The 26,287-nt window shown below is 43.7% G+C and overlaps 1 protein-coding gene and 1 pseudogene across 2 annotated transcripts in view; one reads left to right on the top strand and one right to left on the bottom strand.

The window, feature by feature from the left end:
• Positions 1–1,395: 1,395 nt before the first annotated feature.
• KCNB2 (potassium voltage-gated channel subfamily B member 2) overlaps positions 1,396–26,287 on the bottom strand; it is a 334,334-nt gene continuing 309,442 nt past the window's right edge. For both annotated transcript variants that reach the window (XM_015566256.1, XM_006767323.1), the window contains one exon: positions 1,396–3,652. In XM_015566256.1, the coding sequence (XP_015421742.1) occupies positions 1,496–3,652 (2,157 nt within the window). In that variant the 3' untranslated portion in view covers positions 1,396–1,495. The remainder of the gene's footprint in view (positions 3,653–26,287) is intronic.
• LOC102772500 lies at positions 6,196–7,237 on the top strand (annotated as a pseudogene).

Genomic DNA, 26,287 nt, shown 5'->3' with positions numbered 1-26,287 from the left:
CTGGAGGGTGCTGCTGGCACCTGCGGCCCTCCCAACATGGCGGTGTGCCCCCTCCCCCCATCCCTACTGGGAAATACTAGTGACCCATTACCAGCTCAGGTTGCTTTTTCTGGTAACTCTTTTTCTTTTTAAAAAAATATATTTTTTATTGATTTCAGAGAGGAAGGGAGAGGGAGAGAGGGATAGAAACATCAATGATGAGAGAGAATCATTGATTGGCGGCCTCCTGCATGCCCCACACTGGGGATGAAGCCTGCAACCCGGGCATGTGCCCTTGGCTGGGATCGAACCCGGGACCCTTCAGTCTGCAGGCCGACGCTCTATCCACTGAATAAACTGGCTAGGGCTCTGGTAACTCTTTGTTGAATCCAACTCTATGAGGGTGGATGGCAGTCCCACTTAAATAGCTCTGTTGTTTGTTAAAAGTCACCTTTTGGAATTCCCATTTGGCATATCTGCATTCTATCTTTAGATCTTTAGATAGAAAGGATTATATTGAGTACAAGTAGAAAATACAGGCATCTCAAGAGGGCCAACATACAATTAAAAAACAAACAAACCCAACAACAACACACCCAAAACTGATTTCCAAATGTGGAGTGCCATTAAAAAAATGTTTAGCTATATGATATAACCTTTTCCTTATTTTCAGGTGTTTAAAAAAATGCATTTCTGTAATTTTGCTGTGGCATGACATATAATTGAGGGCAACATTTCAAGCTTAAATTCCAAGTGTTTTGATATCTGGTCATTAAATCTTGCCTATGTTCATAATAGATAAAGAAAACCACAAATGCCATAATGAAGCAGGGGCAAAATAAGGGAAAAATGCACCCTAGGAATGATATCACAAGGAAATAAAAATACTGTATTCCTCTAAACAGACGTACTCAGAAGAGTTTTGTAACCCAAAGCGAGATATGGGAGGTGGTTTAAGAAGAGGTTGCAATGTTGCGACAAGAAGTCTGCACCCTTCGGTAGCTGCGAAGGATGGACCTGTGACTCAGACACTTGTTCCCAGAGGTTCTGGACACTTTTGCATCCTGGGCCCCACTATTCACAAAGGTAGACATTTTGCAAGCTCAGAGCACACCTTGCTCCTCGTCCTTACGAACACACGCAATGACATTTCATCCTTTCATGTGCAAATTCTAAAATTCATTGTAACAGAAAAGCTGCCAGTGGAGAATCCGTGTACAATTTGAAATGAAAGGATCAAAAATGTCAGACATTGCAGAACACCGGTTCCTAGCAGAGCTCTCTTTATTGGGTCACTGATCCTCAGTCATTTTTGTTTGTTTGTTACAAAAAGCAGTCTCGACTCTTTAGTTAAACAGTACTTAAACTAAACTGCTCATGCCATGCAAAAATAACATTTTTATGCACTTTTTTGGGGGGGGGAGGAGGCGAGCGTCCCATGTGTTAGTTCACAGGCATTTTTAGCCGGAATTTTAAGAAACAAGTGTTTTCTCTTTTTTATTGCTTTTGTAACTAGTCACATGCTGGTTTCACGTGTGGGACAGTAACCTGTGTCTCCTGGGTTGGAATGTGTTTCTGGGGCGAATAAGTGGTTTTCCATTTTGCACCCTTCTTGACTATTGTCCTTTTTAATGTCGGCCGCGGCGTGGTAAATGTCTTGCCTACAGTTGTGACTTGTGTCCTGGGGGGAGGAAGAGCCCGCACAGGCCTCTTCCCTTAAAGGGTCTCTCCCGTCACTCGGCTTATCGGCAAAGCAGTTAGGGCTGGGGCCGGCCTGCGCGTCCTGCCGGGGCCCTTGCAGCTCTAGGAAGTCATCGTCTTCCCCAGTGTCCACCTCGGTGAAGCTCCTCCTCTCTCTGGATGGGAAAGGAAAGAGTTTCTGCTTGGGAACCCGGGGGCTGGGCCCTCGGGCGGGTCCCTGACAGTGTGCGGAAACCTCAGTCCCCAGCAGGGGCCTGTCTCCCTGTGGGGGGGTTTCTTCTAAGAGGATGGTGCTGATGAGCTGCGGGGTGGTGATGGGAAAGTCAGCCACCGTGACCGGCAGAGGCCTGGCTGTGCTGGGCGGGGTCTGCGGGGCACTGCCTCTGTTCTCCTTGAAATTCACCTTGAATGACCTGGTTTTCAGGGGGTGGCTGCTCCTCAGCGAACTCCTAGGGCTCTCGGGGGCACTGTCAGATGGCCCGGGGCCATGGGGCCCGCTTTGGGAACCACTGGCCTCGAGGTGCCCAGTTATATTGACCGGGATGTATTCGAGGGAGGCATCCCGGGCCGCAGGGCCTTTCTCTCTGGCGAGTGTTAGGAAAGGGGGGCCCCTGGCTCTTTGGGGCTCCTCGGTGCCCGGGAAGTCCAGCGGGAACTTCATCTGCAGGTGAGAAGCGGAGGGCGGTGGCAGGGGCGACCTGTCAGTCTCGGTGAAGTCGGTGGCGCAGCTGGTGAAGCTGTCGATGCTGGAGGTGCTCTTCATGTCCATGATGACCTCGGTCTGCGCCACGGCCAGCTGCTCCTGTGGGCACACCACCTCCTCCATCTCGATCTCCTCTTCGTAGGCTGAGGGCCGCTCGGGCTGCTCCTGGCCGTCGGCGGTGGGGTGCCCGTGAGGCTGGGTCTTGGTGATCTCGTTGTACAGCATCTCCAGCTTCTGCGCACTCAGATGCTGTGGGCTGGAGGCGGACGTGTTGTTCAGCTGCTCGTGGGAGTCTTTTTGGCTCACCTCCTGGTACTTGTTCTCGTACGACTTGTTGGAGCTGGTTTCCGACAGAGCTTTCCTGGCCCACTTCCACCGGCTGGGAGACAGGTGATTGTCGTCGGTGGGGTCCTTCGTCTTGGCCGGCTCTCCTGTCTTCTCCACAGCCACGTCGATCAGCTCCATACTTCGAGCGAAGGCGTCTTTTAAGTTCATAGAGACGATGCTTCCATTCCTTTTGGCCCGCTCGAGAGCCTCTCTCCTTTTCACTGCCTTCTCCTGGCGTTTCTGCTCCTTGTAAAACTCAGAAAAATTGTTCACAATGATTGGGATGGGGAGGGCGATCACCAGAACCCCGGCAATGCAGCAGAGGCCGCCCACGATCTTCCCCAGCAATGTTTTTGGGTAGATGTCACCGTAGCCTACAGTGGTCATGGTGATGGTGGCCCACCAGAAGGATGCCGGGATACTGGTGAACTTGGTTGCGTCTTCATCCTTCTCCGCAAAAAACACCAGGCTGGAGAAGATCATGATCCCCATGGCCAGAAACAATATCAACAAGCCCAACTCGTTGTAACTCCGTCTGAGGGTGAAACCCAGAGACTGCAGGCCTGTGGAGTGCCTGGCGAGCTTCAGGATCCTGAGGATCCGCATGATGCGGAAGATCTGGACCACACGCCGCACGTTCTGGAACTGCAGCACGCTCTTGTTGGACTCCGTGAGGAAGATGGTGACATAATAGGGCAAGATGGCCAGCAAGTCAATGACGTTGAGTGGGCCTTTAAAGAACTTCCACTTGTTTGGCGAGGAGAGGAAGCGTAAGAGGTACTCCATGGTAAACCAAGCAATGCACACCGCCTCCACGTGTGCCAACTGGGGGTTGTCGCTGGCCTGTCCGAATTCATCCGTCTCCTGAAGCTCCGGGAGGGTGTTGAGAGACAGAGCAATGGTGGAGAGTACGATGAACAGGATGGACACAATGGCCAAGATCTGGAAAAGAGAAGAGAGCCCACATGAGCGAATCCTCTTGGAGACATGGGTTCACCATTCTTTAAAGGATACAGATTGCTCAAAGATATTCCAAGAAGGTAACCTTGCAACCTGAAATTCCCTAACTAATGCAAATACAGTCACTTTGTATGAGTTCATTGCACTTAGAAGCCTAATGTAGTATATATATATTTAAATTCTAGGGGCTAAGTGATTTGAAAAACATCCATTCTTCCCTTCATTGCCTATTGTTTTTAGGCACATTTGTGGGAATAACCACCCCTTGGAATAGTTTTGGGGGAGTAATCATCTCTCCTCTCTTAGTTATTGGTAATTTTTTTCTCTTAATTCCCTGCTTTATGTTTTCTTAAGTGAATTGCTATTAGCTAGCAGGGTTTCATGATTTCTAGAAGTTTTATTCTACAACTAAAACCACAAATGCAGACAATACGGCACTGAGCACGTGCTTCTCTTACGATGAATCCTATTTATGTGGTGAGCCCTGGTGACAGAATTTTGTCAGGCAAGCCTTCATCCTGGGATGTGTGGAGCTCTGGGCAGCCTCATGTGGGGAAGGAAGATGATGAGCCAATTTCATTCAGTCCAGGAAGGTTTCACGAAGAGGAGCTTGAAGTCTGGTCCACGATGATCTGGGTGCAGGGCAGACGTAGGCAGAGGAGCAGCAGCCCGAAGTCAGATTCGGAAGGGAGAGGGAGGGCTCAATAATGCGGAAGACGAGGGTCAACTGAGTGGATTTTAGAGTCCGACATCCTGGGCTTGGACATGGTCTTTATCACTGACTGTGTTATTTAACCTCTCTGGGCACGTTATTTAACCTCTCTGTGTTTCAGTTTACAAAGCTGTCGAATGAAGCTAACAAGCACAGTCATTTCATGGTTGTTACAAGCACAGTCATAACATGGTTGTTACATGGCACACAGACATTGCTAAATAAATGAAAGCTCCTCCTATTATTAGAGGCTGAAATGAACAGGACTTCGGTTTTGAAAGATGAAGGCCAAGAACAGGTATGTGGGGGATCTGTAAAACCATGTAAGATATAGGCAGCCCAACTGGCTTTCCTAACCTGAACCCAGTGTTCCAAGTTGATAAGGCAAAGCATGGAGATCAAAGTTTGAGGGCAGTGGAAGGAGGCACTTAGCTGCTTAGTAAAGACTGTGTATCTAAAGCACTCAATTCTTGGAGGAGGAAGAAACCGGAAACCCCCCTTACCTAGTTAGGTCTGGCCTGGTTTCATCCACCTTTGTCAATGACCTTGGGAGGTGTCGCTGGTCTCAGTTATTATTTGTACTTCTGACAGTGACTGCTTAGAGATTCAGCATCTAGTATACATTTCAAAAGACAATGATTGAACATCTTGAGGCCATACAGCTCAGTCAACATCAGACTGAAAAACTAGTTTATCTCTAATTGACAACAGGACTTCCAAACTTCTTTCCTCTTGTTCTTCTTTCTCCCCCTTCTCTTTATCCTTCCAGGTTCTCTGCTTCTAGGTCATTCTTCTTAGCTTTCCCCTTTCTCCCTCTTATGCCTCCTTTGTACCTTTCATTGTTTTCCCTTCCAGCTCCTAACTTTCTTTTTGCTGTAAGTAAAACTATAGTATAATATATTTCAGAATGTGTTGCAGATGCTAATTAAAGATTTGTGGTTCCTCAGTTTAAAGAACAGTATTTAATTATTATTTATTTTATATTTTTTCTCAAACAAAACTAAGTCCTTTTTACTTGAGTACACTTCAGATTTTCCTTTAAAAATGCGGATCAGTGAATTACAATAAAGGTTCTCATCACCTACTCTAGGAGAGTCTGGAGGCTCAAGTTAAAAATTTCCTCAGGAAGGTTTAGGCAAACCCATAGAAAATGGACTCAGGGGGTTTATTAAAGGCAAGTTGGGAATGCTCACCTCGAATATCTACCCTCAGAGGCCAAGGGCAAAGTGACATTTACTATAGTTAGTCACTAAAACACTCCTTAGGAAGCATTGGTCAGATGCCATCCACCCTTAGGCTCTTACCATAAGGAACTAGGTCCCTCTGTATTTTCTAGGAAGTCACACTGTTGCTAATATACCTTAATATTGGGATGGCTGCCAGCATTCTTGAACTGACCATCCATAGTTTATATTTCCGTATCTTATCTGTTCACCTGTCCATTTTAGATGTATTTTACTGATGTTTATCACTTCAAAGAGCAAGGAGAAAAGTAAAAATATAAATGAAAGCATTCTGTTATCTTCCAACCTTTTGGACAAAGAATAAAATGGAAGGTCCAAAGAGGCCCTTCAGAATTCCTTGACTCCACAATCAGAGTGAGATGGAGGTAATTTTACCTTGGTAGATAATTTGAAGAAATACTAAAACATTGTATTACTAATACAGTCTGTGGTCTAGTTGATGGCAATTTAACAAATATGGCTACCTTCAATACTTGAAAATTGAGCATATGCACAAGCTGATTTGGAGTACATTCTTGAAGAAAATAATTACTACAGAAAAAACACACAACAGGTTCTCTGCTCCCCTGTTCGTCAGACAGCCTCTCCTCCTGCACAGTGCCAGCCACAACCCTGAGACACGATGGTGAAGGTCGGAGTGAACGGATTTGGCCACATTGGGCGCCTGGTCACCAGGGCTGATTTTAACTCTGGCAAAGTGGATATTGTCGCCATCAATGACCCCTTCATTGACCTCAACTACATGGTCTACATGTTCCAGTATGGAACCCTTGGCAAGTTCAAAGGCACGGTTAAGGCTGATAACAGGAAGCTTGTCATCAATGGAAGTCCATCTCCATCTTCCAGGAGAAAGATCTTGCCAACATCAAATGGGGTGATTCTGGTGCTGAGTATGTTGTGGGGTCCACCAGTGTCTTCACTACCATGTAGAAGTTTGGGGCTCACTTAAGGGTGAATCCAAAAGGGTCATCATCTCCGCCCCTTCTGTGGGTGCCCCCATGTTTGTGATGGGTATGAACCATGACAAGTATGACAACTCCCTCCAGGTTGTCAGAAATGCCTCCTGCACCACTAACTGCTTGGCCCCCCTGGCCAAGGTCATCCATGACAACTTTGGCATCATGGAGGGACTCATGACCACAGTCCATGCCATCACCACCACCCAGAACACTGTGGATGGCCCCTCTGGGAAGTTGTGGTGTGATGGCTGAGGGGCTGCCCAGAATATCTTCCCTGCTTCTACTGGTGCTGCCAAGGCTGTGGGCAAGGTCATCCCTGAGCTGAATGGGACGCTCACTGGCATGGCCTTCTGTGTCCCCATCCCCAATGTGTTGGTTGTGGTTTAACCTGCTAACTAGAGAAAGCTGCCAAATACGATGATACCAAGAAGGTAGTGAAGCAGGCATCAGAGGGCTCCCTCAAGGGCATCCTGGGCTACACTGAAGACCAGGTTGTCTCCTGTGACAACAGGGTGGTGGACCTCATGGTCCACATGGCCTCCAAGGAATAAGAGCCCCCTGGACTACCAGCCCCAGAAAGAGGAAGAGAGGCCCTTAGCTGCTGGGGAGTCCTTGCCCCAAATCGACCCCTCAACACACTGAAAATCTCCTGACCATGGTTTCCATCTGAAAAAGGGGAGGGGCTTAGGGAGCCCAACCTTGTCATGCACCATCAATGAAGTTCACTGTACCCAGCCAAACAAACAAACAAACAAACAAACATTCAAACCCTTAGGCCCTTAGGGCCCCTATACTCATGTTAAAGAAACCATAAGATATTGATGTGCATTACTCATGTTCAAATTCAATCTGCCAACTGTAAAGAAATGGCTTATTTTTAAATATCGTGTGAAACTTGGAGTTCTTCCAGAAAGACAATCCCCTAGGCAGACTTTTCAATATATACCAAGGATGATGTGTGATGCAATAAGCCAAATGTAAGTTTATTGTCTTATTGCAGAGTTTCTTTTAACACGATAAATATAACAAATGAGGATTTTTGCTCGGAGCTACGGGATACACTTCCCAACATGGAGATTTACTTTAGTACAGCAAACCCTTAATGGCATTTAGCTATTGCTTCATTTATCATAACTATGCAGGAGTAGGGCTTTCAATTCTGTCACCTCCAACAACTGGCATCCAGGGCTCCAGCAAACAGACCCGTGTTTGCACGGGGCAAAGGAGGTGCCAATTACAAACCGTTACTTGTGGGATAGTACTGGTCAACCCCCGGGGGCGATCTGGATTAGGTCAACTCTAAGGTTCCTTTCACCTCCAACACTCGGTGATTCTCTTTCTAAATGAAAACATTTTGCTAATTCCAGTCATGTCTGCAAACCAAACCCAGGACATGTCACACCTGGTCCTTTCACTTAGGTTGAATTGCTAACATCCAGTTTTGTTGCTTAGGAAACTCAGATGGGAAGGCTTTGAAAATTATCACGCTGTGCATGTTCCAAGCACTGAGTTAGTGAGAACAGACGTTATTTCTGGATGAAACTTCATCCCTTTTGAATCGCCTGGATAATGGTTTTAGTTCTTCGCTTAGATACAGACATTCCTGGATCATACGGAGTTAAGAACAGGGCCCCTAGCACGTGCATTAAGAGGTACCAAAAGCTGGTTGCATTGATTTCTCTGTGTGATAGGAAGTCAAGCAGTTGGAGACTTGCCTCAATTTGCCAACTTGTTGATTCTATGTCCTTGAAAGATAATGGGAGTTTGTTGCTGGCAAGAATGCAGGACAAGGAAGTAAAACCCATGGCTCTACAGCCGCTGGCTGCTGGGACCAGCCAGTTCCTACTTCAGCCTCAGTTACCACATCCTCAAAATGAGGTCCCTCCCACTTGCCTCCCTGTCTTCGAGGTTGTTAGGGATCCAACCAGATCCGGCACACGAGGCCTCCTATTATATGGAAGTTGGGGTGAGTGTAAGAATGTCTGGGGATATATGTGGAATAGCCTTTGGCCAGAACTGGGAGGAAATAAAAAACACAAAGTGTTTCTCTCCCATTGAAATACAATTGCAGACCTCTTTAATGCTCATATGTTCAACACTTTCCAACACATCCTCTCACTCAAGCAGTGGTTTCCATGCCAAATCCATTTGACTATAGTTTATTTGCCTTAGTTCAGAACCATCTAGCTTGCCAACAGTATTTAAGAGTTGGACTGAGGTCGTGTGTGTGTGTGTGTGTGTTATGAGTGAAGGGGGTCAGAGGGTACAAGCCTCCAGTTATAAAATAAACAAGTCCTTGGATGTGATGTACAGCATGGTGACTAGAGTTAACAACACTGTGTTATATATTTGAAAATTGCTGAGAGAGTAGACCTTAAAAGTTCTCATCACAAGAAAAAAGTGTAACTATGTGAGGTGATGGATGCTAACTAACCTTATTGTGGCGATTATTTCACAATACATATGTATATGAAATCATTTGTTGGGCACCTAAAACTAATACAATGTTATACATCAGTTATATCTCAGTTAAAAAGGATTTGGACTGATGTTGCATTGGGTGAACTTGATCTGCCTTGTGCCTTAAAATATGTAGAAAATGTTCTAGCTTGGGCCTCCTATGTGATAATCTGCTTTATAGTCGCTGACATTCAGCACTCCACAGAAACACACGGAAACTTCTGTGCCTTGCACTGAAGTTAGCACAGGTACTTTCTCTCATCCCTCTTCACTAACCTTCCCTCCCTCCCTCCCTCCCACCTTCCCTCCCTCCTTCCCTCCCCTCTCCCTCCCTTCACAAATACATGCTGAGAGATGAAAATGAGTGAGTTATAAGCTCTTCACTATACAGCAATTCCTGGTTTATCTTCTTGGGATATAATATAATTTTAAAAAACTTGATCAGCAATAGAAAACAACATGGGGAAACACAATGGCAGGAATTTCCAGGAGGAAAGAACTTGTTTAAGTTGACAGGAAGGAAAAGGCCTGTGGGAAGCAGCATTAGAAACATGGCGAATGGTCTACTTTCAGGAACAGGACCAAGCACAGTGGCATTCTGAGCCTACACACCAAAGGCCGAACTATTGGTTGAAGGAAGAAGTGGGGAGCTGGTAAGGATCTCATGCGTTTCACCCACCCATCTTCTATTTCCAGCTATTTCCCGGAAGACTTCTGGATGCAGAAAAGCAGAAAGTCTATGCTGTGATTTGCACCAGAGGAAGAACAGTCTCTGACGGAAGTTCTAGGATCCGGGCTCTTTGAACACATGGGCCCTCCTCTAAGGCAGGTGGCCCTGGGTTTGCCACTAGTCTTTTCTGCCCTCAGATGTTCCCTCGGTCCTCCCAGGACAGAAGAGATTCCTGCTCAAGCAGTCTCCGTTGATTTGCATAACAGCACACATGCGAAGAAGGAGTCACTAAAAAGTTCCGTTGACTTTTACTTATTCTGGCCCTATGGGTACCAGGAACCCAGAAGTTCAATTCTCTCCCTCCACATCTGTGGGCTGTTGAATGAGGACTTTGCAAAGACTTAGTCATCCACACCCATGTTGATGTCAGTCCTAAGCTTGCATAATGCCTTTCATTTTGGTTGGGGGCCAGGGGGCGGAGGCAGGGAGGTGAGAGAAGCAACCAGGTGTACATATTTACCAAATTCTTCTTTTGGTTTTTTCTTTCTCACATACAAAAACAATTTTTTTTGAGAGGAGATGTTCTGGTTCTCTTCTGACTAAAGATAGTGTTTTGATATTTTCTCAGTATCTCCTGAAATAAACTCTGTTCCGCTCCCCGTGATGTATTTCTGTGTTTGAAAGGATTCGATTTTAGGAAGCAAACCATTTGGCAGAAGGCTGGTGAAGGGAACTTTAATATTATTCGTAGCAACTCTGCCAAGAAAGGAACAACAGAGAGATGGAGAGACCTCCCATCTTACACCCACTCCAATGATCAGGCAACCTCTTTCTAGGTAATTTGTTCTTGCAGAGTCTCCAGCATCCACAGAGCAAAGAAATAGAGGCTGGGTCAGCTTGGAGGAACATGAGCGCCCTGTCTGCCAGCTCCTGAGGAGCAGGGACTGTGGCTCTCTCCTCTCTGGAGTCTGCTTGGCCCCTCTTCCCAAGAAAGCACAACTAAGAGCTTAGACGCCCCTCTTTAGTGCGTGAATGAAAGATCGGGGGGGCGGGGAAGGACATGAGTGGAGTGCATCCTTTGAACAGAATTTCATTTAACTTGATATCAAGATTGTAAAAAATCCATAGAGCACTCAAGTCAGACGGTGTCTTTGAAATACTCCATTTCTCACTTTAGAAAGAAATAAAGATTCAGAAAGTCTACTAAGTGCCTGGTGAGGGGTGGTGGCTGTAATATGGGACTTAGCTTTTCTGGGACTCAGTAGTCCCATCTAGATAATGTGGAAAATAAAGACTAGATAGGCAGCATTGTATTGAGGACTGTGTCAGCTTGTCCAGGCTGTGGTGCCCAGTTGCTTGATCAAACACCAGTCCAGAACTTGTGAAAGTACTTTTTAGATGTGATTAACATTTAAATCAGTAGACTTTGAGTAAAGCAGATTTTCCTCCATAAAACGAATGAGCTTCACAGAATAGCTCAAGGTCTTATGAGTGAAGACAGGTTTTCCAAAGAAGCAGCATTTCTGCCTCAAGACTGCAACACAGAAACCCTCCCTGAGTTTGCAGTCTGCCTGGCCGCTCTGTGGACTTCGGACTAAAGATTACAACAACGCTTACCTGAACTTCCCACCTGCTGTGTTGCCCGGTGGATTTCAGACCTGTCAGTCCTTAAGGAATTGCATAGCCAGTTCCTTAATGTCTGTCTCTCTCTGTACACACACACACACACACACACACACACACACACACGTCATTCTATTTATCTATTTTATGTAAGTATACATGTGTATATATGTATACATTATTTAATTGATTCTGTTTCTCTAGATATCTCCAATACAAGAATAAGAGAAAATATATGATAGCACTTTGCAAGCTGTAAAGTGCTAACATTGTTAATTAACTTATTTGAGAACTTCCCAATCATACATCTATTCCTGTTGGGCCATAAGAAGAATGCAGTTCCTTATTCTGTGTGCAACCCCCATGCCTAGCGGGGTTTGTCTCAACATCCTACAAAGAGCACATTCACATGCACGGCATCATTAGGAGCCACGAGGGCAGATGGTGCAAACCAACGGAGAATTCCCGAGGTTGGACTTTTCGGAACAGCTGCCGACCTTCTAAGATGCTGCCTTTTCCACTGAGCTGAGCTGAAGTGAACCCAGGACGGCGAGCAAAAGGAAAATATAGATGAACACATGTTACTTTCCAAAACCACAGATATAAGTGGTTATGTTAATTATATGCTATTTGGATCCATCCCCAGTGAAGTTTGCTTGATTCTCACTTTGAGACCCTTGTAAAGACGGTTTTATGTCCATGTGTTTTTCAGCGAGTTTTCATCCTTCTATTCCTTGTCACTCACGCTTGGTGGTTGAATTGGCTTGAATTTCCCCCTCTGCATTCCCCTTCATCCCACCAGTCACTATCCCCTACCCCACCCAGTCACTATCCCCTACCCCACCCAGTCACTATCCCCTACCCCACTGTCCTCCTGGGCCCACATTCTCCACGTGCCCTGCAGCCCTCCCGGGGGCTCCGGATCCCCTGGTGGCCTGTCTCCTCCGGATGCTCCAAGCCTTTATTCCCTGGGTTGACCAAAGGGATGGAAGGTGTCACTGACACTTCTTGCAGGTGCTCAATTCACATGGTCCCCCTTTGCACTCTTGCCTGTACGCTGCTACCCACCTGTAGGATTGCCAGACTTAGATGCCCAGTTATATTTGAATCAATTTCTTTTATGGGACAAACCTATACTAAGAAAGTATTTGCTGTGCATATGAAATCCACTAGGCAGTCTGTATTTGACCTGGCAGCCTTGCCTCCGTGGCCCAGAGCCGCCTCCTCCCAGAGAGCTGCAGTTTGAACCTGGAGATTCGGAGTTGCTGGGATGGGGTCACATTAACAGCGGCGCGCTCCAGAAGGAGGGAGGACAAACTGGCATTGCAGGGCGTCTCAGCTTTGCCAACAGCACTCCCAAGCCGTTGTCTCTCCCCTCCCTCCTTTCAGCTTCAGTTGGCCAGAGTTTTGATCAGGTTCTGTTCTTCCCATAAAACCTTACAACCTTCTTAAATAATAATTTGATAATTTCATAGGAGATAGTTTCACCTCTCAAACAGAATTCTATAATTATGGGAGACAAGCAGGCACCGCACGAATCTGTCTCAAATAAATGAACAACCAAAAAAGAAGGGAGGAGTGCAAGGAACTGGAGAAAATGAGAATGATGTTCAATGTAAATTGGACATTGAAGAATCCAAATATTTTTTAATCTCCCAAAAAGAAGAGGACAGGTTTTGTAGTCATTTTCTGCTGCTCCCACAGGGCCCAAAGTCAGCCTGAAAGTTTTAACCACCAACAGATTTTTAAACAATAGAAATTCATATTACAAATTGCCCATTTTTTGATAACAGACCGGTGACAAAATTTTTTCAAGTCCAGTGACATCATCTTTTCCAAGGTTTAAGGTCTGTAATTTTTTTCTTAATTCTTTCTTTTTTTACATTACACTAGCAGATTGCTTTTTTCCCTCTTTTCACCTTATTCTTTGAGAAGCCTGCTTTTGACTGCGTAATAGCTTGGGCTTCACCTTCACAGAAGGATCCACTTTCTTAAAGAAAAGTGCTGTATTCATTCTAGATCATTTTTTTTTTTCCTGAGTGTGATCGAACCTGCAGTGAATCTAACCAGTGAAGGAAGTGATCATTCCATGTGTAGATCTGGGTAGTGTCAGATATGTGAAGCCCCTGAAGAGAATGAATAATGCAGACTATCCATTAAAAATTACTTGCATGCACGTGCACACAAATATATGCAAGAATACATTCAAATTCACACACATCATTGTTCCATGTAGTTAAAAGGAAAGCATCACAGAAAAATGATAGAAAACTCCATTAAAGTATAAACTTAAGAATGTTGCATATTCCGTTTAATGCTTATTTATAAGCATAATTTGCTAAAACACCTTGTCCATATAAATTCACACCTTAGATTTGTGCAGACCTAGGTCAAAATAAGCTTCCCTCCCTTTTCTTCTTCGTATAAATTTTCTAGTTCTTAAAAAAGATAATTTATATCAAGCAATAAATTCCTTTTTTTTCTTGAAAAAAGAGGTAATTCAGCGTGGCTAGTGTGGCTCAGTGGGTGAGTGTCGATCTATGAACCAGGAGGTCATGGTTCGATTCTAGGTCAGGGTACATGCCCAGGTGTGGGCTCCATTCCCAGTGGGGGGCGTGCAGGAGGCAGCCGATCAGTGATTCTCTCTTATCATTGATGTTTCTATCTCTTTCTCCCTCTTCCTTTCTCTCTGATATCAATAACAATATATTTAAAAAAAGATAACTTATGAAAACTTGAGGGAGGAAATACAGATTTTGAACACTTCACATGTTTTGAACACTAGAGTATTTACAGCTCTACCTAGAGTCTATAACAGTCTTCCTTTTCCTCTTGGAGAATTCTAAGCAGAAATCTTCTTGAGAGGGAGGCCTTAAAGAATGGGTAGCAGTTTCCACCTAGAAAAGGGGGTAAAGGCTGAGAGGATAGGGTGCCCTCAGGCTTTAAAACCCAAAGCATATGGTTTGCTCACAAAGTTCCAAGCAATTTTGTATGACTGTGGACATCCATAAGGAGGCATGGCCTGGAGGAGTCCATGGGGACATCAGGGTCAACTCCAGGGAGTACCAACAGAGAGAAAAGGATGTGAAGGATGCCTCCATCATTTATGCAGCACCCGACTTCCACAACCTTGCGACAGTCCTGGTTTCAGGGAGTCGTGTAGTATATGATTGGATGCAGGTGGAGGCACAAAGATGAGTAGGGATGGGGCACTTCTGGGAAAGTAAGCAATGGACAAATTCTAAAGGATGCTCAATGCATTGATGAAGAAGAGTTTGGTGGGCTTTGTTCTGAAGACCAGTGTTCCTCAAAGCGTGGTCCCCAGACTAGCAGCATTGGTATTATGTGGAAACTTGTTAGAAATGCAAATTCCCAGGCCCCACTCCGACCTACTGAGTCAGCAACTCTGAGGAGGGGCCCAGCAATCTGTATTTTAACAAGTCCTCCAGGGGATTCCGATGCTTGCTAAAGCTCGAGGAGTAAGAGTTGTAAGGAACCTGGCTGCTGTGGCTCACTGGTTGAGTGTCAACCCATTAACTAAGAGGTCACTGGTTGAATTTCTGGTCAGGGCACATGCCCAGGTTGGGGGCTGGATCCCCAGTAGGGGGCATACCTCCTATTGAAGTTTCTATTGCTCTATCCCTCTTTCTTCCTTTCTCTCATAAAATAGCAATAAAAAGCATAAAAAAAGAAAGCTGTAAGGGGTAAAAGCCACCGATGGATTTTGAGCAAGGGAATGGCCTGCTCAGGTTTGCAATCTAGAAAGATCACTAATTGCAATGGTGGGACTGATTGGGGTAGGGGTGCAATGGAGGACGAGAGCCGTTTCTACTGCAGTGGCAGTAAAAAGGGGAGTGAGGGAATAGGTTATAAAAGATTTATAAGGTGGAATTTCAACCTTACTTGCTGTGGAGATGGCGTGTCCAGAAATCTCTCATGTTTGTGGCCAAGTTTACCAGGAAGGCTGAGTAGCTCTCTCAAAGCTCCATTACTACCCATTTAGACAGAAAACGCAAAGTAAGCCTGGCATCATCATTTCTCTCTGAAAGTAATATTTCCTCATTACAGACATTCTAAGAAAAACATCAGGTTTTGAAATAGAAATGGAGATATTTCTCTCTTGGAGCTAAACAACAGTTTATCAGACATGAAAACATTATGAGACACACACTCTATTATTTGCCAGAACTATCCTCTTTTATAAAATTGTACCTGAAGTGTACATTCTGAAATCACACAGGCCATTTAGACGAGCTGTTGCCTGAAAGCATGCTCATTTGTTGAATTATTTTTCCAACCCACTCCAACTTCCAATTTCTGCAAGGAAGCCTTCTAAATTTCCCAAATTAAAGTGCCATTAAAAACCGGCTTTGCTCCTCGGACACTTAGGCGGTCTCATCAGCGCATCAATCACCATTAACAGAGAATTGCAAGAATTCATTCCCACCATTATCCCCGCACCTAGTCTCAGCAGCTTCGAAGAAAATAAAAAACAACAACCCTAATGCAATCGTTATTTTCCTTCTAATGAATCTCTGCAGTAAACCTCTTCTGAAAAGTATTTGTGGGGTTCACGTCATTAAGACCACATTATAGAAATGCCAGAAAACAGAAGACATGCCGAAATGCGGCCGCTCTGTTGAAGGAACCGTTGATGGAAACCAAACCCAGTGGCGATGGAAGAAAACGGTGATTCACTTTATAAATACTCTCAGTGGTGGGCTGAGTGCTGTCCCAGGGCCAGCGAGCAGCCCAGCCGTAGCTCACGGATGGCTTCTGTCGCACGGATGACCGGCATTCTTCATGGCAGGGAGCCAGGCATCACAAACAAGGGCCTTTAATGGAGTCCAGTTTGGCTCATTTTGACAGCAAGCTTCTGTGCTTATGAGGGACTGAGGAGGTGTTTACTAGACGGGGGGTGCTGCTTGTCACCGCTGTCCCAGGTGACGTTCTCTACAGTCAGGCAGACACACTCCATTCTCTGTCTGGAGTCCCTCCTGCCTATCATGAAGGTGCCTTAGTTAAGGCCTTGTCAATCCGAGTGTGGGCCTCCATCCAGCAACACCTGGGAGATTATTGGAAATGCGGTATCTCAGGTGTGTCTCCCCCCACTCTCCCCGCCCCCCAGCCCCACTGAATCAGTCTGGTTTCGAAAGATCTGGGAGGGATTCACATGCACGGATAAGCTCCACCCTCAGACACAAATGCACACCATTCAAAAAATCAGCTTTGGACGCTGTCCCACATATTTAAAAAACATTTTATTTTTATTGATTTCAGAGAGGAAGGGAGAAAGAGAGGGAATGATAGAACAATGGGGGGGGGCGGGGGCAAGTTTGTTGTTACGCCTCGTGGGGCTTTTCAACACTGTTCAGAGGTCTGGGTGGGTGGGTGCAGTTAGCTACAAAGGACCTCACAGGTGATGCTGAAGGGGTCTCTGATCCCACACAGACCTCCTCTCCCAGCCTGGGGTTGACAGCCATTGCTTTAGACAGGTGCCCGTAAAAGGATTCAACCTGGCGGGACAAAGATTGCTGGGTTAGGAGTCAGGAGACTTGACCTTCTTCCTGATTACTAGATCAACTGCCTGACCTGAGTCAAGTCATGGAGCTCCAGTTTCTTCATGTACGACGGGCTAATCATGACGATTTTGCTGACATGACTAGGATGTAGTGATGATGTTATTGCATGGGAAAATGTTGTGGAAGTTATACAATTCTATACAAATGCCAATATTTTCATATGAGTTATAGAGTTTGGGGGCAGAATTATTAACTGGTATATAATTTTAGAGGTTGAAGAACTTTATTCTTTTTTAAAAATAGGTTTTTATTGATTTTAGAAAGAGAGGAAGGGAGAGGGATAGAGAGATGGAAACATCAATGATGCGAGAGAATCATTGATCGGCTGCCTCCTGCATGCCTGCTACTGGGGATCGGGCCGCAATCCAGGCATGTGCCCTGACCGGGAATCAAACCATGACCTTTTGGTTCATAGGTCGACTCTCAATCACTGTGCCAAGCCGGCCGGGCAGGCTCTATTATTCAATACAGGGTCCAGTCTTTGATGATGGGCAGAGCTAACAACACTCAGGGCCAAAGCATCCATGCTCTTCCAAAGTGACTCTAATGTGATTTGAGAAGGAGGGGGAAGTCCTAGAGGCCCAGTCAGCATGAAAAACAGTTTAAGTTGGGAGGAATAGCTGTATTTACTGTGGGAAGCAAGTAGCTATGATTTGTTAAGTAGGTAATTAATGCCTGCATTCTAAATAGCAGCCCAGTACCTGTTAGAATATGTGGATCCATGAACTGTAAATAACCACTTATACTAGCAGGGAGTAGGAGAAAGATAAATAAGGAAATACTATAAAATATCAGATTAAAATGGTCAAGTTAGCAACAAGGACGTTTTCTGATGGCAAATTAAAAAAAACACACCCAGATTTTAAAAGTGCTGGGGAATCCTTATGCTGTTGTCTAGATAAATCAAGTATTACATACAAAGTACCAGTGAGTGTACTGTGCATACCAGTCTCTCTGTTACTCCAGGCCCTGGTAGCAGGTCCTACCTACACTTGGTGACAGCTACCGATGAAGAGCTCCTTAGAAACAACATTTTTCTTTTTTTAATTTAATTTTTCAATTACAGTTGGCATTCAATATTATTCTGTATTAGTTTCAGGTGTACAGCTTAGTGGTTAGACAATATGTACTTTACAAAAATGTCCCCCCCCAATATTTCCAGTATCCACCCAACATCATTCCGCTGTTACCTTATTGATGATATTCCCTATGCTGTATTTTACATCCTCATGAGTATTTAGTAATTACCAATGAGTACTTCTCAATCCCTTCGTGTTTCCCCCAGCCCTCACCACACTCCCCTCTGGCAAACAACCATCAGCCTGTACTCATGTGGGCTTTTCAATTATATGATTTGTCTCAAAATAGAAGACTCAATTGTTTGATTAGGTAAATGATTTATCATATAAGAGTCATATGTGACAAGTAGTTAATAATAAAATAGTCGATTCCATAGTTTAAAACCACAACCTTAGTTTGTAGGTCATGTTTTGGATTCAAAGCCCAGTTCTGTCACTCACCCAGCTATGAGGCATCCATTTTTCAGGCAGTAGAGCTGATAAGATCAAGCTTAGAGCTTAAATATATATAGCACCTAATAGGTGCTTATTTAATGATGGCTAATACTATTGTATATATTCAACAAGTAGTTTTCACAGTTTCTACAATGGTTCCTGGTCAGCAAGGCAAAATTCAACCACCAGGATAGTTAGTCTATGTATCGAAATACAATGATAATATTATGGCACATGTTCAGATAACTTGGATATATAGCCTGAATATTATGTTTGAATTCTTATTTTTTAGGTAGAAGTCTATCAGTGGTTGAATTACATGTGGTCACCCTGTCACAGACTCTGGCTGTGGCTCATTTCCTGTCCTCGGTAAAATATTCACCTGCTATGAGAACGGTGGGAGGTGAGGTGTGAAAGCTGCCACACACCCGTTCCTTTCAATGGCAGGAAGGAATGTCTGCTCTCACGTCTATGTACTAGATCAGGGGTGGGCAAACTTTTTGACTCGAGGGCCACAATGGGTTCTTAAACTGGACCGGAGGGCCGGAACAAAAGCATGGATGGAGTGTTTGTGTGAACTAATATAAATTCAAAGTAAACATCATTACATAAAAGGGTACGGTCTTTTTTTTTTTTTTAGTTTTATTCATTTCAAACGGGCCGGATCCGGCCCGCAGGCCATAGTTTGCCCACGGCTGTTTTAGATGGTATACACTATTTTGAATCATCTTCTAAAAAACAAAAAAACAAAAAACTCTCACCCAGCTGGCGTGGCTCAGTGGTTGAGTGTCCACCTATGAACCAAGAGTTCACGGTTTGACTTCCAGTAAGGGCACATGCCCAGGATTTCGAGCTCCATCCCTGGTTGGGTGTGTGCAGGAGGCAGCTGATCAATGATTCCCCCTCATCATTGATGTTTCTATCTCTCTCCCTCTCCCTTCCTCTCTGAAATCAATAAAAAATATATTTAAAAAAATAAAAATAAAAATCTCTCTTGATCTCTATAATAGAATCACTTCCTTCTTTGGTTTTCTGAAGCCCTGGGTTCTGTGGAAATGGCCTAGGTGGCTATTGCTGAAAGAAGACAGTGGGCAGGGCGGAGCTGTCCTTCCATGCAGTGCTGAAGAGGCATTCCTATGTGAAGAGGCGAACGTTTTTCATAGGAGCACCTTGCTTCTGCGGTGGAACGGATGTACACATACAAACACAGGCATTTATACACATAAGCATCTACATCTCTCCTCTGGAGGTGATAATGCTGATAAATATTGCTAGCTGTGTTTGAGAATCTGGCGGAAAAGACCTACATGTGACCAAAGCTCTCTCTGCGCTAATAAATGGCTGTTTTATTGGTGGCCACAGCTGTTGTTTGCAGAGTTAGTTAGTGAGCACAGTTTTGTCTTTTAGACTTCTAGGCCTTCTAAGTGCCAGGCCAGTTTTGTATATGCCAAGATGCTAAAATTTGACCTCCCCAAACAGGCAGAAGGCGTGAGTAAACACATTACATTCAGATAGCATATAAAACAGAAATCCAATGAGCCACCGGCCAGCTGTACCACATTAAATGGCCTCTAGGAGGCTGAAGGTTTGGGCACCAGGAGAGACGGAAGCATCAGTTTCCTCATAGTATCAGAGTATACTGTTCTGGTTTTGGATCATTTACCATAAACATAATCAAATATACAAAATTCATTTTGCCACATTAATTGCACACTGGTTTAGAATTCCTCAAAAAGCATTTTCTAGGGCTTTGTCTAGGTCTAAGTACTCAACCCAAAGAAGGCCCATTGAATATGTATATTATTCTCATCAAATTTTTATGTATGCAAATACAAACCCAACAGATGCCATCTGTGGCCCTTAGAGTTTCTCAATCTTATTTCCTAAGACATTAAGCTGTTGAGAACAAATTCTAAGCCTTTTACATAAATAAAAGAGTTAACATAATAATAATAATTATAAAAAACCCACCATGTCATTCCACAGCCCCATCCTCTCATTTGGTAAACAGAAGGTGTTTGATTCTGAAAGTGTGACCAGACAGGAGAATAAAGCACCAACAGATGCTTTATTCTGTTGCAAAAGACACAACTTTGATGCTGCTTGATCCTTTTATTTCAAAGTTCATATCCTAATGATATGGTTGGGGGATTGTCAAGCACCATGTATTTGGCAGAGAAACAAAGGACACCAAAATTCACAACAGAGATAGGTTGAAAATAACTAATTTGCTCTCTGCAAAACCATGACGAGGGCCGAAACCGGTTTGGCTCAGTGGATAGAGCGTCGGCTTGCGGACTGAAAGGTCCCAGGTTCGATTCCGGTCAAGGGCATGTACGTGGGTTGCGGGCACATCCCCACTAGGAGATGTGCAGGAGGCAGCTAATCGATGTTTCTCTCTCATCGATCTTTCTAACTTTCTATATCTCTCACTTCCTCTCTGTAAAAAATCAATAAAATAGATTTAAAAATAAAAGAAAAAAAAAAACCATGACGAGGGAGAACACAATTGCCCAATTGCATATTGGCACCTCAGGCCAGCCTGGGATACAGATCGGGGCAGGTTTTATTTATCCTGGGTACTTGTCAGCTACTTATTCTGCTTTCTGCACCTTCTATGCTCCTTGCCTATCAAGGTCAAGTTCAGCCTCTTTGGGGCTGCTCGGGGTTCCCTAGCATAACACATGCTGCTTCTGCCCCGCCCTTCCTGGTCCCATTCTCCATTGAAATATCTATCCATTAGCCTCCTGGTCTACCCACCTGATTCTACTGTGAGGGCCATATCTTGACCCACATGAATGTATCCTTAACAAGAGACTTTCAGGCAATGGAAATATTTTTGATTTCTAGACCGTTTTAAATTATACCACAACACATTCACCTTTTATGCTCAATTAATTGTGCTGATATTACTGGAAAAATATGTTTTGGTACAAGAAACCATCATTCTGTCAAAAGTTTATCACTTAAATATATGGCACAAAATATATTTTTCTCCTCATGTCAACACCATTGGCGGAATACAAAATCTTCTTGAACTGAAGCCTTAATACTTGGCCCTCTTCATGTGGCATATGGTTGTCAATTAAGGACGTTTTAAATAGACTTGACTTATTGATGAAGTCTCAGGCTTTTAACTTTGGAATTTATTCTTTATTTTCAATAAGATGCCATATGCTCATTAAGAATGGTATAAATAAATTCCCTCTTATTTATATTGTGTTTTTTGGCTGTCTTTTTTATTTGAACATTATAATAAGGGCAAGAACTTACATATTAATGATTGCTTTTAGCTCACTGATTATAGTATTTACTTTCTCTCATTTCACTGAAAGTATATTTGGTGCTAAATTCAAACTTTTGGTTCTTAGTTTCTCTTAGCCATAGATAGGTTTATTTCATTCTCTAAACAGTTAAATAATTTCTCAACTTTAGCACTCATCAAAAAAGACTCACAAGAAAATGCTTTCCTTCTTAGCTTTCTTATTTTTCATGTCTAGAAACTTCTATTACAACACAAAAATCTTTATATTAAACTACCCTTCTACAAAAGCACCTGGGAGTGAAAGTGATTTCAAATTAACCCCTAATATCAACAAGTTAATAGCATTTCTTTGCACAAGGTTTCAGGGTTTCACAAGATCTCATGGATTCTACATTTCCGGATTTAGAAAGAGTTTCCTGAGACCAGTTCTGCATTTCCAGCCTCCTAGGTGGTATTTCCACCTACATATCCTTTGGTCCCTCCGCCCTTATAGAGAGTTGAAAAAGGAGGCTCATGACATCACCCCCTGCCCTACATTCCTGCAACAAATCCCTCTTTTTAATTTATTTATTGTTGACAGTATTATAGGTGTCCCCCTTTTCCTTCCTTTGCTCCCCTCTACCCAGCCTCTGCCCCACCCCAGACAAATCCCTCTCGACTATTCTATTTTTATTAGTATTAGTTCTATTTCTATTTATTTCATTTTTTTCCACCTAGGAATTAAAGGTTTTTTCATTTCTAATATTCTAATGCTCTAATATTCTATGTCGATATCTATGTTTATATATAACTCTTCTCCCTTAAGCTCCACATCCAAGCTCCTAGTTCTAGTCATTCATCTTTTAAGATTCCTTTTTCCAACCCATCTCCTCCCCACACCATAATTTTAGCCCAGTAACTTTTCATTCCTAAACAATGGCATCAAATTTCTAATTGTTCAGCTACCTCCTGTCTTGCCCATTTTCTTTCTGGGGATGAAATAAATGTGTGGGAAGAGGGAATTCAAGGAGTTGAGGATGTTTTAGCTGCTTTTATCTGTTTCACTCCCCCAGTGGCTTCCTCTTATTGTCTCATCTCTCCTGCTAGCCTCTAGCTTGTCAACTATCAGTATAGATCTGACTGAGATCTGTTTTCTTTAGAGCTCAAAACGCAATGTGTGTTTAATGAATAAAATTTCATCAGCAGTATTCATGGATTTATTTTTGTCAGTGGTGCATCTCAGTTATTGCATCTATATTCTCAGTGCCCATACGCACATCTCTCATGATTTAAATTCTCTCACCCGCACGGATCCCTGGATGCTCTAGTCACTTTTGTATCATCCACCTGCACCTCCAGGTAAGCACATTTTCCTACTTAACTCCAGATTCCACATGGAAGCCAAAACCAAACAAAATAGATGATTGCATCCCAACAAGCCAACTGAGAACTGCTTCTTCTAAAGCCACTGAGACTTCTTGATTATACATGTTATGGGAGGAAGTTTAGTAGGTTTGAACAGAATCCAAAGTGGTGCTAAAGCAGAAGGGTGATATTACCATCTCCTTACAAAGTTTTCTCCTCTCATGCACTTGATTTTCCTTAATCTGTTTCCACCATTTATCCTTTCTGAACTCTTTCTCCTAGACAACACTTGACAAGGACAATTTTCAAAATACAGTTCCACCCTTCATCAGTTGACATGGTTTAGGAGAGAATCCAAATGAGTGCACATTCATGAAATTGTTGATGGAAGAGTTTCACCTCTAGGTGCCCCAGAAGAAACAAATTCATGTAATCTGATCAGACAGGGTCTGAGTACTGGGAGCCTCCTGACTGGATGGGAAGCCTCCGCCTAGGGTTACCCTGAGACTAGAAGGATGGGCATTCTGGCTCCTGGCTTCTGAGCTGGAAATGCCTGTGGGAGAGGCCTCTCCCCGACCTATCCTTGGAGTGCAAGTGCTCAATCAAAATCTGTTGACCTGAAATGAGAGTAATGAAGGGCCTCAGGGACCTTGCACCTGGCCTGGTATTTGCCTCACTCAAGCCCAGTGTAGGACCCTAAAAAGAAGCTTGGTGTTCCTATAAGGGAGAGGAGAGATACTGTGCTTGGGATGTTATATAGTTGGATACATCTCACTTTTTTCCTTTTAAAATGTAACATTCTGAGGGAAGATGCTATATCTTACTACCATACTGTTCATATCCAATACATATAAATAATAGTGAGAACCACTGTCTTCAATGATGGAAATCTATGAAGCGACGCTCACTCTCACCAGTAGGTGTCTCTGTTCCATCATACTCTCCCCAAACTCACCTAGGGTTTCTCCTGGAAATGGAGATGTTACATAAAAGGCACCTTTCCTTTAGAAATTATATACTTTAAGAAGAAGATATAGAATGACTCCTTTTATTTGTATTCACTCTCACTCTGAATTTGGATTTGCTCTGCAGCACTGATTGCTCATAATGTTGGCAGGGATTTTGAAGATAATCCCCCTTTTCACTCATTGGCACTGAAATTAGCTTTCTTTACTAGGCTTCATCTCACTTGAATTTTAGTGGTGCATTTCTGAGCAAAGTGGCAATATCTAAGTCTCTAGGTTTGTGAGGCTGCTCAAAAGGTCAGACTCTTTCTTCTAGACATCTCTTCCCTACCTGCAAAATAAGGCCCCGATTGGAGTGTCCTCTGGAGATGTCTCAGGTGTTAATTTCCAGGAGATGAGAGTGCGTATTAAGTCAGTACTCTAGCGTCAGGCTCTCTGGGTCTAAATCCTGGCTCTGCTTCTTACTGGATTGGTCTTCTATGAGCTACTTATTCATTTTGTACTTTAGTTTCCCCATGTATAAAAGGGGGTAATGAGAACACTAGTACTACATGATAAAGTCACTATCAAGACTAAATATCTTGCCAAAACCAGTTTGGCTCAGTGGATCGAGCGTCGGCCTGTGGACTGAAAGGTCCCAGGTTCGATTCCGGTCAAGGGCATGTACCTGGGTTGCGGGCACATCCCCAGTGGGAGATGTGCAGGAGGCAGCTGGTTGATGTTTCTCTCTCATCGATGTTTCTGACTCTCTATCTCTCTCCCTTCCTCTGTAAAAAATCAATAAAATATATTAAAAATAAGACTAAATATCTTATACCTAGAGTGATTGGAACACTGCATGGCATGTGATAGGTAATGTAAATACCTTTGATATAGACAGGATATACATGATACATATTCATAAATATGACAAATAAAAGCTAGCTCCCACTTTGGCATGGCTGAACTGAGTTGATAAGGTTACTATAGGGCATATGTGCCCTTTCTTTGTGACTTGTCTCTCAAAGGCTATGGAGGTTGGAGTAATGAAACCATAACTATTGTGGAGGTTTTCCCACCGCCCCACGTGTTTTCATAAAGACAGAACCCCAGCCAGCTTCCACCCACCACAAGCCAGCAAGCCCCTTTCCATGTAGAGTTGGGTTTCATGCTTTGAGATGTTATAAACACACTTGAAAAAATGGAGAAAGTGAGATAAATGGGAATAAAATCAATGGGAAAATGACTCTCCATGAAGTTCATAAAAATATGCACAAAAATTCTGATGAAATAACCCAGCAACTGTATTGATTTTCCAAGCAAGCTTTGATGAGGGCATAAGCTAAGTGGAGGGAGGTGTTTAATAGTAACAACCAAGCACTGACCTGTATCAGCTCCTACTTGTGTCTCAAAGACATTTTAATGCAGGTACAACTATCATCCTTACTGTACAGGGGGGAAGGGGAAAGACACCCTGGTTGAGGGCCATGCACGGTGATAAATATTTGACATATGTTCATTCATGCTGTCCCTCCTCCTCATTACACTAGCAGCTGATTATGTCCTCATTATACAAAGTGGGGAACTAAGGCACAGAGAGATCAAGTTGCCCACAGCTGGCAAGTGGCAGAGCCAGAATCTGAGCCCCGCCAGTCTGGCTCCAGACACAGCTCTGTTAAAGAAGGAATTCGTGCAGCCGCTGTCAAACTTGAGGTTGTGCAATAAGAACCACTTTTACTGCATGTCATCCCATTGAGAAGATGCTGAATATCTGAGATGACTGTGACTGCTGGGAAGCCCTGGCAAAAATGCAGTACTGGCTCGGGGATGCACAGACAACACAGGGTGTAGGCAATAATATTTACTATGTAAGGTGTCAGATGGGCACCAGACTTACTGGGGTGACCACTTTGCAAGCTATACAAATGTCTGATCACTGTGTTGTATACCTGAAGTAATATAGTATTACTGTTATGTCAACTGTAATGAAAAAACAAGAAATTTTAAAAAATAATAATAAAAAAGATTTACACAATAAAAAGGCAGTGTTGGCTAATGAGAAGGGATCTGGCTCTAGCTTGAGGTTTGATGAGTGAGTCGTCTTCACACTCTAGTCTAAAAAAGAATCATTTGGTGCCTCAGTTCCCTTGTCTGTCAACTGTTATTTCCAGGCGAAAGGTTTTGAATGGTGTGTGCCTGTGTAAGAATGAGTGTGTGTGTATGTGAAGGGAATAAAGCTTGTTAGATTTGAGGGGAGGCCCTAGCAAAGATCACATGCAGTGTCCACACAAGCATAAGTA

Source organism: Myotis davidii, unplaced genomic scaffold, assembly GCF_000327345.1.
Source record: "Myotis davidii unplaced genomic scaffold, ASM32734v1 scaffold200, whole genome shotgun sequence".
Classification (NCBI taxonomy): domain Eukaryota; kingdom Metazoa; phylum Chordata; class Mammalia; order Chiroptera; family Vespertilionidae; genus Myotis; species Myotis davidii.
The sequence above is the reverse complement of the archived record's forward strand: the minus strand, read 5'-3'. Positions and strand labels throughout refer to the sequence as shown.